The 14,894-nt window shown below is 38.5% G+C and overlaps 1 protein-coding gene across 1 annotated transcript in view; it reads left to right on the top strand.

Annotated features, from left to right (window-relative positions):
* Positions 1-14,894, top strand: part of LOC131893726 (SUN domain-containing protein 2-like) — a 78,536-nt gene that overhangs the window by 40,948 nt on the left and 22,694 nt on the right. Inside the window, exons 17-22 of the mRNA XM_059243834.1 lie at positions 1,028-1,133; positions 1,667-1,743; positions 6,185-6,290; positions 6,824-6,900; positions 11,343-11,448; positions 11,982-12,058. Coding sequence (XP_059099817.1) covers positions 1,028-1,133; positions 1,667-1,743; positions 6,185-6,290; positions 6,824-6,900; positions 11,343-11,448; positions 11,982-12,058 — 549 coding nt within the window. The remainder of the gene's footprint in view (positions 1-1,027; positions 1,134-1,666; positions 1,744-6,184; positions 6,291-6,823; positions 6,901-11,342; positions 11,449-11,981; positions 12,059-14,894) is intronic.

Raw genomic sequence — 14,894 nt, 5'->3', positions numbered from 1 at the left:
GGCCCTTGCCAAAATCCAATATACCATCATGATAACAGTCCAGAGAGAGTAAGACAAGAAGGACAATACCTCAACACAATAACAATTATATAAGGAGAAACTCAGAGCCAACATCATCCTCAATGGAAGAAAACATGAGTGCATTGAGGTGATAAGAGACAGATTTGACTATCATGTTGAATCCTTTTCAATGTTGTGCTCAATCTATTAGCTGGAGCAATAAATCAGGAGAACAAAATTAAAGGGAGACCAATAGGAGAATAGAAATCAATACTGTTTGTATTAGTTATGGTTTCTATTGCTGGGAAGAGATACCATGACCATGGCTACTCCTATTAGGGAACCATTTCATTGGGATGGATTCCTGTTTCACAGGTTTTGTCCACCATCATCATGGTGGGACATGGCAGCATGCAGGCAGACATGGTCCTGGATAAGGAGCTGAGAGTTCTCATCCTGATCAGCAAGCAGTAAAAGAGCCTGTGTCTACTCTGGGTGTAACTTGAGTACAGGAGACCTCAAATGGCCCCCACAGAGACAAACTTCCCCCAACAAGGTCACACCACCGCCAACAAGGCCAAAACTTCTGATAGTGACACTTCCTATAAGCTTATGGGGCCCACTTGAATTCAAAGTAGCACACTGTCCAAAGAAATTTTCCTGATAATAGGGTAGGCAATTCTTTATTTTATAAATATCCTCCAAATTCATTTGGGAATATAAATAGCATTAACAGTTCTTACATAAAAGTAGTTGCTTTTGTTTTGTTAATATTGTGCATCAGGTCAAATCCTCTGAATGTGTTTCCTTTTTTCTTTGTACCTCTTACATAGTGAAGTGCCATGAAAAATGAAGGTTAGATTTAAACTTTACTGTGCACAATAGATTTGCTATTAAAATGTCTTTGTCTTCAATATATACTACATAGAATTTCAAAAACACTTGTCACAAAATTAAGAATTCAAGTATGTCCTTAGAAATCAAATAAGACCTTTCTAACATATGTTACCAATACTCCTGTTGATAGAGTGTGTCTGACCCTAATGGACCACAGAAATCTTCCACAAAAGCTCCCAACTCATCCAATATGAACAATGATGCAGAAAAGAATGTAATAATGCATCAGGAGAGAAGTAAGTACTACATTTTAAAATATACTTGTTCTATAGAGTGATTGTGTATAGAACAGAACACTATCTGTAATAGACAGACAACTACACATATAGGAAGCAAAAGGATTAGTAGATTGGTAATAACACACACACATTATCAAATCTGAGCAACAGATAAGATTTTGTTTGTCAAAGACAGAGTCCTTGCTCCCACCTCTCAGGTGTCCATATTTCATTTGCTTTATCTTCAGAAATATATGAGATCAATCTGAATATGTAAGTGAAGGAAACTCCCATACAGTGGGGGCTGCTTCCTAAACCTCTGTTCAGAGAAAAACCATACTCAAACACCTGTTTTTAAGAGCGATTCTTTATTAAATAGAGAAGATAAGTTAAATATTTCCACTGCAGTTTATACTTAATTCAAACTTTTGCTTGGGAAAATGAAAGTAAGTATTTTCTCATCACTAATGTGTCTTCATTATAGCAATGGACAGCTATTCCCCTAAATTTCATTGTACTTTGCTTAGTGAAATATGTGCACTTGTTAACAGCATCTGTCATAGAAGACCAAGAACATGCCTCAGAAGAGCAGAGGCAGCACAGTGCTAGAAAAACTAAGCGGCCATTTGTAAGTATATACTTCAGTTTACATTGCACATTTATGCTGTTTCCACAGTAGTGTTCCATAGGCCAAATAAGGTTAAATTTAGTATGTCTTCTAGAATTAATACATAGAATGTAAACATTTTTTTTAAGTGTTCTTACTATTTATTCTTTGAAAACTACATTCACCACTGACTCCTTCCATCTTGTGCTGGTGGAACTCATTCTTCTTCTTCTGCTTCTTCTGCTTCTTCTTCTTCTTCTTCTTCTTCTTCTTCTTCTTCTTCTTCTTCTTCTTCTTCTTCTTCTTCTTCCTCTTCTTCTTTGCTTAATGTCTCTTAAAATTTACTTTTGTTTTCGTTTTTGTTTTCTGAGACAGTGTTTTTCTGTGTAGATTGCACTTTTCCTGGAACTCACTCTGTAGACCAGGCTGGCCTCAAACTCACAGAGATCTGCCCATCTCTGCCTCCTGAGTGCTGGGATTAAAAGTGTGTGCCACCACTGCCGGGCTCTTAAAATTACTATTAATAGCCCACTGAGTCCAAGTAGGGCTGACCATCTGTGAATGTGTGTGAAGACACTTTCTGGGACATGAGCTATCTGTCCTAAGCCACAGCCCACAGAAAAATTAATCTCCTCCTTTCACAACCAGTCATGGCCTATTGCTCCTCATCTAGTGCTGGGGCCTTGAGAGATGTTTCCTCATTCATGCTGGCATCTTGACTGGCTTGAGCTTGTGCAAGTCTAGTGTAAGACACAGCTGTTCTGAGTTGATCTGTGCATCCGTTATGCCATGTCCCAAAAAGAACATTTCAGTGTACTTCTCTCCAGATTCAAACTCTTACATTGTTTTCAGGCCATTCTTCCTCATTGTTTCTTGAGCTTTCAGTAGTGGAAGGTCAATGCAAATGACCCTTCTGCAGATGAACCTTCACACTGGCTTATCCTTATCATGTTAACTAGTTAATATTAACATTAACCATTACCCTCTGAAAAAAATCATATGACCAACAATGAGAGCAGAACAAACCTATGGGTATATAACATAAATAAAAATAGCACTAGTTGATTTTCCTGGACTAGCTTATGACTACTCCAAACATAAGCATTTGACAAGGTTACAGCATCAGACATTTAATCCATTGCTTGGAGCAGGTCTACCATCCATTTCTAACAAGATTGGTTATTTACATAACTACCACACAACCATTGCGGACACTTGCTTGGCTGGTCACTGTTGTCATAGGAAAGGTCCAAGACCTGATAGACTCTTGATGTATTTCATGACCAGTTGCTGGAATTACAACTTTTATTATGATGAAAGGCAGAAATTCCTTGTCTGCTAGAGATTGAGTTCTAAATGCCCTGCAACCAGACTGTGTGGTATCTTCAACAAGAGAGTCTTACCATTTAGTTATGACAAACAACCAGAATGTGTAGTAATAGATTGTTATTTGGGATGACATGGAGGCCAACTTGACAGACAACTCAAAAGGAGGTATGCTGTCCCTTGCTTTGGAGTTTCAATGTAAATCTCATGTCTCATGAGATAGGTCAACACATTCCAGGTACCTCTGAACAAACTCTTTTTAGTATGTCTTTTAAACTATTTGACCAACTAGTCGCTTCCACAAGCCTTCATACAGTCTTAGTTTATGTTCAGTTACACCTTAGTCCCTGCTCTGACTTATGCTTCTACTTTCATTGCCACTTAAACCTTAGCCCAGAGTACTTATTGCTCCAGTGTTATTTCTTGTCACCTGTGTTCTACCTCCCCTTAAATTATATTTTACTTAATTTGCAAGATCTCGGTTCCTATAAGGCTTTTTTCATAGACCTTCATTTTTATTTGGCACTCATCCTTCTGTCCTTTAGCCTCCAATCCTTCCATGATTGAAACTGTCAACATCCAGTATTCTCCTTCTCTGATTTAATTTTACATATATTTTCCTGTCTCCCTTTCAATGGGTCCATCTACAGTAGACCATGTCTAATTTCTAGGTTTCCTCGTGTAATCCTAATTGAACATACAAAAGTCTAATATCTACACATGAGGACAGCATATCACATTTGCTTTTTTAATCCTAACTGGCCTCATTGAGTAAAACTTCTTCTAGTTCTATTAATTCACTTGCAATTTTTACTATTTCATTTTTCTTTACATTGAGTAATATTCCATTGTGTGTATATACCACATTTTCCTTATCCTTTCATCTGCTGATGACTATCAAGGTTGATTCTATAATCTAGGGCAGGTGCGTGGGATTCTTTCATTGATTTTTTATTCAGTTTGTCATCACTGATTTTGGTGTTAAATTTGTGAAATGCTAATTTGTTGTAGTGTTTATCAGCTGAAAGACTTTTTGTGGAGCCTCAACCCTTTTACAGCTGATAAAATCCTACCATCTTTAAGTAGGGGCATTCTGAGTTCTCTCACACTTTGTATGCTTTAATATCATTCTTACCTTATTGGGTCTATCTAGAACTTCAGCTCTTTATTAAAATGTATAGAGACATTAAACAATGATTGCCTTTTTTCTCATCATAATTTTAGATTAATATTTTTTTCTCCAATTTAGAAGATGTAGACTGTAGGCTTGTTGCTTATTGCTTGTATAATTGTGACATGTTCTCTACGCATACCTAGCCTCACCTTAACTTTTTTTTTTTTAGTAGAATCTTTTTTATTCAGAAAAAAAAAAAAAGAAAGAAAAAAAACCCAAAAAATTTTTCCAAACACACACAGGAGGGGGTATGGGTAAGGGGAGGTATCTGTCTGTCCAGCCCCAGACCCCGGCCCATGTGGTTTTGGCAGCAATAAGGGAAATGGGGTAATGGCCCCCAAAAATAATGGTGTGTGTGTGTGTGTGTGTGTGTGGAAAGAAGGGGTGCAAAAGCTGAAGGGAGCGGTGGGGGAGGGGACAGATGAGGTCAGTACTGGGAACGCTGCAGGTGGGAGGCCATTTCATAACATTGCCTACCAGGACACCAACCTCAGCTGGCATAATGCTAACGAAGGTCTTCCTGGGGACCGCGGCCCAGAAGGAGGGCGAGTCCTTGTAGCCTACGATGGCCGCATCCTGACAGGTCCCGTCCGCCATGAGGCTGTCCATGTAGGCTTTCCACCCGGCCATGGTGCTGAAGCTGGGGCTGCTCTGCAGGCTGCTGCTGGGGCCTCAGGCTGGGCTCAGGCTGGCGGGCGGGGGGAGGCAGAGAGCTCAGGGCACGCGCTGCCGTCCGGAACGCGGCTCTGTTAGCTGTGCCTCTCCTTAACTTTTATCACTAAGTTCCACATGTTCAATTGTTCAAATGTTCAATGACCAAGTTGTTTTTATCTCAGAGATGCAGAGATTGTTTGAAATACACAAGTCAACAGATTTAACAAAGCACAGAAACAGACTTAGACAAAAAGTCACCTAATCTTCTCAATACATGTAGATAAGGTCCTTGCCAAAATCCAATATACCATCATGATAATAATCCAGAGAGTTTAAGAAAAGGAGCATATCTCAACACAATAACAATTATATAAGGAGAAACTCAGAGCCAACGTCTTCTTCAATAGAAGAAAACATGAGTGCCTTGAGGTCATAAGAGACAGGTTTGTCTCTCATCTTGAATCCTTTTCAATGTTGTGCTCAATCTATTAGCTGGAGCAATACATCCGGAGAACAAAATTAAAGGGAGACCAATAGGAGAATAGAAATCAATACTGTTTGTATTAGTTATGGTTTCTATTGCTGGGAAGAGATACCATGACCATGGCTACTCCTATTAGGGAACCATTTCATTGGGATGGATTCCTGTTTCACAGGTTTTGTCCACCATCATCATGGTGGGACATGGCAGCATGCAGGCAGACATGGTCCTGGATAAGGAGCTGAGAGTTCTCATCCTGATCAGCAAGCAGTAAAAGAGCCTGTGTCTACTCTGGGTGTAACTTGAGTACAGGAGACCTCAAATGGCCCCCACAGAGACAAACTTCCCCCAACAAGGTCACACCACCGCCAACAAGGCCAAACCTTCTGATAGTGACACTTCCTATAAGCTTATGGGGCCCATTTGCATTCAAAGTACTACACTGTCCAAAGAAATTTTCCTGATAATAGGGTAGGCAATTCTTTATTTTATAAATATCCTCCAAATTCATTTGGGAATATAAATAGCATTAACAGTTCTTACATAAATGTAGTTGCTTTTGTTTTGTTAATATTGTGCATCAGGTCAAATCCTCTGAATGTGTTTCCTTTTTTCTTTGTACCTCTTACATAGTGAAGTGCCATGAAAAATGAAGGTTAGATTTAAACTTTACTGTGCACAATAGATTTGCTATTAAAATGTCTTTGTCTTCAATATATACTACATAGAATTTCAAAAACACTTGTCACAAAATTAAGAATTCAAGTATGTTCTTAGAAATCAAATAAGACCTTTCTAACATATGTTACCAATACTCCTGTTGATAGAGTGTGTCTGACCCTAATGGACCACAGAAATCTTCCACAAAAGCTCCCAACTCATCCAATATGAACAATGATGCAGAAAAGAATGTAATAATGCATCAGGAGAGAAGTAAGTACTACATTTTAAAATATACTTGTTCTATAGAGTGATTGTGTATAGAACAGAACACTATCTGTAATAGACAGACAACTACACATATAGGAAGCAAAAGGATTAGTAGATTGGTAATAACACACACACATTATCAAATCTGAGCAACAGATAAGATTTTGTTTGTCAAAGACAGAGTCCTTGCTCCCACCTCTCAGGTGTCCATATTTCATTTGCTTTATCTTCAGAAATATATGAGATCAATCTGAATATGTAAGTGAAGGAAACTCCCATACAGTGGGGGCTGCTTCCTAAACCTCTGTTCAGAGAAAAACCATACTCAAACACCTGTTTTTAAGAGCGATTCTTTATTAAATAGAGAAGATAAGTTAAATATTTCCACTGCAGTTTATACTTAATTCAAACTTTTGCTTGGGAAAATGAAAGTAAGTATTTTCTCATCACTAATGTGTCTTCATTATAGCAATGGACAGCTATTCCCCTAAATTTCATTGTACTTTGCTTAGTGAAATATGTGCACTTGTTAACAGCATCTGTCATGGAAGACCAAGAACATGCCTCAGAAGAGCAGAGGCAGCACAGTGCTAGAAAAACTAAGCGGCCATTTGTAAGTATATACTTCAGTTTACATTGCACATTTATGCTGTTTCCACAGTAGTGTTCCATAGGCCAAATAAGGTTAAATTTAGTATGTCTTCTAGAATTAATACATAGAATGTAAACATTTTTTTAAAGTGTTCTTACTATTTATTCTTTGAAAACTACATTCACCACTGACTCCTTCCATCTTGTGCTGGTGGAACTCCTTCTTCTTCTTCTTCTTCTTCTTCTTCTTCTTCTTCTTCTTCTTCTTCTTCTTCTTCTTCTTCTTTCTTCTTCTTCTTCTTCTTCTTCTTCCTCTTCTTCTTTGCTTAATGTCTCTTAAAATTTACTTTTGTTTTCGTTTTTGTTTTCTGAGACAGTGTTTTTCTGTGTAGATTGCACTTTTCCTGGAACTCACTCTGTAGACCAGGCTGGCCTCAAACTCACAGAGATCTGCCCATCTCTGCCTCCTGAGTGCTGGGATTAAAAGTGTGTGCCACCACTGCCGGGCTCTTAAAATTACTATTAATAGCCCACTGAGTCCAAGTAGGGCTGACCATCTGTGAATGTGTGTGAAGACACTTTCTGGGACATGAGCTATCTGTCCTAAGCCACAGCCCACAGAAAAATTAATCTCCTCCTTTCACAACCAGTCATGGCCTATTGCTCCTCATCTAGTGCTGGGGCCTTGAGAGATGTTTCCTCATTCATGCTGGCATCTTGACTGGCTTGAGCTTGTGCAAGTCTAGTGTAAGACACAGCTGTTCTGAGTTGATCTGTGCATCCGTTATGCCATGTCCCAAAAAGAACATTTCAGTGTACTTCTCTCCAGATTCAAACTCTTACATTGTTTTCAGGCCATTCTTCCTCATTGTTTCTTGAGCTTTCAGTAGGGGAAGGTCAATGCAAATGACCCTTCTGCAGATGAATCTTCACACTGGCTTATCCTTATCATGTTAACTAGTTAATATTAACATTAACCATTACCCTCTGAAAAAAATCATATGACCAACAATGAGAGCAGAACAAACCTATGGGTATATAACATAAATAAAAATAGCACTAGTTGATTTTCCTGGACTAGCTTATGACTACTCCAAACATAAGCATTTGACAAGGTTACAGCATCAGACATTTAATCCATTGCTTGGAGCAGGTCTACCATCCATTTCTAACAAGATTGGTTATTTACATAACTACCACACAACCATTGCGGACACTTGCTTGGCTGGTCACTGTTGTCATAGGAAAGGTCCAAGACCTGATAGACTCTTGATGTATTTCATGACCAGTTGCTGGAATTACAACTTTTATTATGATGAAAGGCAGAAATTCCTTGTCTGCTAGAGATTGAGTTCTAAATGCCCTGCAACCAGACTGTGTGGTATCTTCAACAAGAGAGTCTTACCATTTAGTTATGACAAACAACCAGAATGTGTAGTAATAGATTGTTATTTGGGATGACATGGAGGCCAACTTGACAGACAACTCAAAAGGAGGTATGCTGTCCCTTGCTTTGGAGTTTCAATGTAAATCTCATGTCTCATGAGATAGGTCAACACATTCCAGGTACCTCTGAACAAACTCTTTTTAGTATGTCTTTTAAACTATTTGACCAACTAGTCGCTTCCACAAGCCTTCATACAGTCTTAGTTTATGTTCAGTTACACCTTAGTCCCTGCTCTGACTTATGCTTCTACTTTCATTGCCACTTAAACCTTAGCCCAGAGTACTTATTGCTCCAGTGTTATTTCTTGTCACCTGTGTTCTACCTCCCCTTAAATTATATTTTACTTAATTTGCAAGATCTCGGTTCCTATAAGGCTTTTTTCATAGACCTTCATTTTTATTTGGCACTCATCCTTCTGTCCTTTAGCCTCCAATCCTTCCATGATTGAAACTGTCAACATCCAGTATTCTCCTTCTCTGATTTAATTTTACATATATTTTCCTGTCTCCCTTTCAATGGGTCCATCTACAGTAGACCATGTCTAATTTCTAGGTTTCCTCGTGTAATCCTAATTGAACATACAAAAGTCTAATATCTACACATGAGGACAGCATATCACATTTGCTTTTTTAATCCTAACTGGCCTCATTGAGTAAAACTTCTTCTAGTTCTATTAATTCACTTGCAATTTTTACTATTTCATTTTTCTTTACATTGAGTAATATTCCATTGTGTGTATATACCACATTTTCCTTATCCTTTCATCTGCTGATGACTATCAAGGTTGATTCTATAATCTAGGGCAGGTGCGTGGGATTCTTTCATTGATTTTTTATTCAGTTTGTCATCACTGATTTTGGTGTTAAATTTGTGAAATGCTAATTTGTTGTAGTGTTTATCAGCTGAAAGACTTTTTGTGGAGCCTCAACCCTTTTACAGCTGATAAAATCCTACCATCTTTAAGTAGGGGCATTCTGAGTTCTCTCACACTTTGTATGCTTTAATATCATTCTTACCTTATTGGGTCTATCTAGAACTTCAGCTCTTTATTAAAATGTATAGAGACATTAAACAATGATTGCCTTTTTTCTCATCATAATTTTAGATTAATATTTTTTTCTCCAATTTAGAAGATGTAGACTGTAGGCTTGTTGCTTATTGCTTGTATAATTGTGACATGTTCTCTACGCATACCTAGCCTCACCTTAACTTTTTTTTTTTTAGTAGAATCTTTTTTATTCAGAAAAAAAAAAAAAGAAAGAAAAAAAACCCAAAAAATTTTTCCAAACACACACAGGAGGGGGTATGGGTAAGGGGAGGTATCTGTCTGTCCAGCCCCAGACCCCGGCCCATGTGGTTTTGGCAGCAATAAGGGAAATGGGGTAATGGCCCCCAAAAATAATGGTGTGTGTGTGTGTGTGTGTGTGTGGAAAGAAGGGGTGCAAAAGCTGAAGGGAGCGGTGGGGGAGGGGACAGATGAGGTCAGTACTGGGAACGCTGCAGGTGGGAGGCCATTTCATAACATTGCCTACCAGGACACCAACCTCAGCTGGCATAATGCTAACGAAGGTCTTCCTGGGGACCGCGGCCCAGAAGGAGGGCGAGTCCTTGTAGCCTACGATGGCCGCATCCTGACAGGTCCCGTCCGCCATGAGGCTGTCCATGTAGGCTTTCCACCCGGCCATGGTGCTGAAGCTGGGGCTGCTCTGCAGGCTGCTGCTGGGGCCTCAGGCTGGGCTCAGGCTGGCGGGCGGGGGGAGGCAGAGAGCTCAGGGCACGCGCTGCCGTCCGGAACGCGGCTCTGTTAGCTGTGCCTCTCCTTAACTTTTATCACTAAGTTCCACATGTTCAATTGTTCAAATGTTCAATGACCAAGTTGTTTTTATCTCAGAGATGCAGAGATTGTTTGAAATACACAAGTCAACAGATTTAACAAAGCACAGAAACAGACTTAGACAAAAAGTCACCTAATCTTCTCAATACATGTAGATAAGGTCCTTGCCAAAATCCAATATACCATCATGATAATAATCCAGAGAGTTTAAGAAAAGGAGCATATCTCAACACAATAACAATTATATAAGGAGAAACTCAGAGCCAACGTCTTCTTCAATAGAAGAAAACATGAGTGCCTTGAGGTCATAAGAGACAGGTTTGTCTCTCATCTTGAATCCTTTTCAATGTTGTGCTCAATCTATTAGCTGGAGCAATACATCCGGAGAACAAAATTAAAGGGAGACCAATAGGAGAATAGAAATCAATACTGTTTGTATTAGTTATGGTTTCTATTGCTGGGAAGAGATACCATGACCATGGCTACTCCTATTAGGGAACCATTTCATTGGGATGGATTCCTGTTTCACAGGTTTTGTCCACCATCATCATGGTGGGACATGGCAGCATGCAGGCAGACATGGTCCTGGATAAGGAGCTGAGAGTTCTCATCCTGATCAGCAAGCAGTAAAAGAGCCTGTGTCTACTCTGGGTGTAACTTGAGTACAGGAGACCTCAAATGGCCCCCACAGAGACAAACTTCCCCCAACAAGGTCACACCACCGCCAACAAGGCCAAACCTTCTGATAGTGACACTTCCTATAAGCTTATGGGGCCCATTTGCATTCAAAGTACTACACTGTCCAAAGAAATTTTCCTGATAATAGGGTAGGCAATTCTTTATTTTATAAATATCCTCCAAATTCATTTGGGAATATAAATAGCATTAACAGTTCTTACATAAACGTAGTTGCTTTTGTTTTGTTAATATTGTGCATCAGGTCAAATCCTCTGAATGTGTTTCCTTTTTTCTTTGTACCTCTTACATAGTGAAGTGCCATGAAAAATGAAGGTTAGATTTAAACTTTACTGTGCACAATAGATTTGCTATTAAAATGTCTTTGTCTTCAATATATACTACATAGAATTTCAAAAACACTTGTCACAAAATTAAGAATTCAAGTATGTTCTTAGAAATCAAATAAGACCTTTCTAACATATGTTACCAATACTCCTGTTGATAGAGTGTGTCTGACCCTAATGGACCACAGAAATCTTCCACAAAAGCTCCCAACTCATCCAATATGAACAATGATGCAGAAAAGAATGTAATAATGCATCAGGAGAGAAGTAAGTACTACATTTTAAAATATACTTGTTCTATAGAGTGATTGTGTATAGAACAGAACACTATCTGTAATAGACAGACAACTACACATATAGGAAGCAAAAGGATTAGTAGATTGGTAATAACACACACACATTATCAAATCTGAGCAACAGATAAGATTTTGTTTGTCAAAGACAGAGTCCTTGCTCCCACCTCTCAGGTGTCCATATTTCATTTGCTTTATCTTCAGAAATATATGAGATCAATCTGAATATGTAAGTGAAGGAAACTCCCATACAGTGGGGGCTGCTTCCTAAACCTCTGTTCAGAGAAAAACCATACTCAAACACCTGTTTTTAAGAGCGATTCTTTATTAAATAGAGAAGATAAGTTAAATATTTCCACTGCAGTTTATACTTAATTCAAACTTTTGCTTGGGAAAATGAAAGTAAGTATTTTCTCATCACTAATGTGTCTTCATTATAGCAATGGACAGCTATTCCCCTAAATTTCATTGTACTTTGCTTAGTGAAATATGTGCACTTGTTAACAGCATCTGTCATGGAAGACCAAGAACATGCCTCAGAAGAGCAGAGGCAGCACAGTGCTAGAAAAACTAAGCGGCCATTTGTAAGTATATACTTCAGTTTACATTGCACATTTATGCTGTTTCCACAGTAGTGTTCCATAGGCCAAATAAGGTTAAATTTAGTATGTCTTCTAGAATTAATACATAGAATGTAAACATTTTTTTAAAGTGTTCTTACTATTTATTCTTTGAAAACTACATTCACCACTGACTCCTTCCATCTTGTGCTGGTGGAACTCCTTCTTCTTCTTCTTCTTCTTCTTCTTCTTCTTCTTCTTCTTCTTCTTCTTCTTCTTCTTCTTCTTTCTTCTTCTTCTTCTTCTTCTTCTTCCTCTTCTTCTTTGCTTAATGTCTCTTAAAATTTACTTTTGTTTTCGTTTTTGTTTTCTGAGACAGTGTTTTTCTGTGTAGATTGCACTTTTCCTGGAACTCACTCTGTAGACCAGGCTGGCCTCAAACTCACAGAGATCTGCCCATCTCTGCCTCCTGAGTGCTGGGATTAAAAGTGTGTGCCACCACTGCCGGGCTCTTAAAATTACTATTAATAGCCCACTGAGTCCAAGTAGGGCTGACCATCTGTGAATGTGTGTGAAGACACTTTCTGGGACATGAGCTATCTGTCCTAAGCCACAGCCCACAGAAAAATTAATCTCCTCCTTTCACAACCAGTCATGGCCTATTGCTCCTCATCTAGTGCTGGGGCCTTGAGAGATGTTTCCTCATTCATGCTGGCATCTTGACTGGCTTGAGCTTGTGCAAGTCTAGTGTAAGACACAGCTGTTCTGAGTTGATCTGTGCATCCGTTATGCCATGTCCCAAAAAGAACATTTCAGTGTACTTCTCTCCAGATTCAAACTCTTACATTGTTTTCAGGCCATTCTTCCTCATTGTTTCTTGAGCTTTCAGTAGGGGAAGGTCAATGCAAATGACCCTTCTGCAGATGAACCTTCACACTGGCTTATCCTTATCATGTTAACTAGTTAATATTAACATTAACCATTACCCTCTGAAAAAAATCATATGACCAACAATGAGAGCAGAACAAACCTATAGGTATATAACATAAATAAAAATAGCACTAGTTGATTTTCCTGGACTAGCTTATGACTACTCCAAACATAAGCATTTGACAAGGTTACAGCATCAGACATTTAATCCATTGCTTGGAGCAGGTCTACCATCCATTTCTAACAAGATTGGTTATTTACATAACTACCACACAACCATTGCGGACACTTGCTTGGCTGGTCACTGTTGTCATAGGAAAGGTCCAAGACCTGATAGACTCTTGATGTATTTCATGACCAGTTGCTGGAATTACAACTTTTATTATGATGAAAGGCAGAAATTCCTTGTCTGCTAGAGATTGAGTTCTAAATGCCCTGCAACCAGACTGTGTGGTATCTTCAACAAGAGAGTCTTACCATTTAGTTATGACAAACAACCAGAATGTGTAGTAATAGATTGTTATTTGGGATGACATGGAGGCCAACTTGACAGACAACTCAAAAGGAGGTATGCTGTCCCTTGCTTTGGAGTTTCAATGTAAATCTCATGTCTCATGAGATAGGTCAACACATTCCAGGTACCTCTGAACAAACTCTTTTTAGTATGTCTTTTAAACTATTTGACCAACTAGTCGCTTCCACAAGCCTTCATACAGTCTTAGTTTATGTTCAGTTACACCTTAGTCCCTGCTCTGACTTATGCTTCTACTTTCATTGCCACTTAAACCTTAGCCCAGAGTACTTATTGCTCCAGTGTTATTTCTTGTCACCTGTGTTCTACCTCCCCTTAAATTATATTTTACTTAATTTGCAAGATCTCGGTTCCTATAAGGCTTTTTTCATAGACCTTCATTTTTATTTGGCACTCATCCTTCTGTCCTTTAGCCTCCAATCCTTCCATGATTGAAACTGTCAACATCCAGTATTCTCCTTCTCTGATTTAATTTTACATATATTTTCCTGTCTCCCTTTCAATGGGTCCATCTACAGTAGACCATGTCTAATTTCTAGGTTTCCTCGTGTAATCCTAATTGAACATACAAAAGTCTAATATCTACACATGAGGACAGCATATCACATTTGCTTTTTTAATCCTAACTGGCCTCATTGAGTAAAACTTCTTCTAGTTCTATTAATTCACTTGCAATTTTTACTATTTCATTTTTCTTTACATTGAGTAATATTCCATTGTGTGTATATACCACATTTTCCTTATCCTTTCATCTGCTGATGACTATCAAGGTTGATTCTATAATCTAGGGCAGGTGCGTGGGATTCTTTCATTGATTTTTTATTCAGTTTGTCATCACTGATTTTGGTGTTAAATTTGTGAAATGCTAATTTGTTGTAGTGTTTATCAGCTGAAAGACTTTTTGTGGAGCCTCAACCCTTTTACAGCTGATAAAATCCTACCATCTTTAAGTAGGGGCATTCTGAGTTCTCTCACACTTTGTATGCTTTAATATCATTCTTACCTTATTGGGTCTATCTAGAACTTCAGCTCTTTATTAAAATGTATAGAGACATTAAACAATGATTGCCTTTTTTCTCATCATAATTTTAGATTAATATTTTTTTCTCCAATTTAGAAGATGTAGACTGTAGGCTTGTTGCTTATTGCTTGTATAATTGTGACATGTTCTCTACGCATACCTAGCCTCACCTTAACTTTTTTTTTTTTAGTAGAATCTTTTTTATTCAGAAAAAAAAAAAAAGAAAGAAAAAAAACCCAAAAAATTTTTCCAAACACACACAGGAGGGGGTATGGGTAAGGGGAGGTATCTGTCTGTCCAGCCCCAGACCCCGGCCCATGTGGTTTTGGCAGCAATAAGGGAAATGGGGTAATGGCCCCCAAAAATAATGGTGTGTG

Source organism: Peromyscus eremicus, chromosome 16_21 (assembly GCF_949786415.1).
Source record: "Peromyscus eremicus chromosome 16_21, PerEre_H2_v1, whole genome shotgun sequence".
Classification (NCBI taxonomy): Eukaryota; Metazoa; Chordata; class Mammalia; order Rodentia; family Cricetidae; genus Peromyscus; species Peromyscus eremicus.
This window is presented reverse-complemented; position numbering and strand designations above follow the sequence as displayed.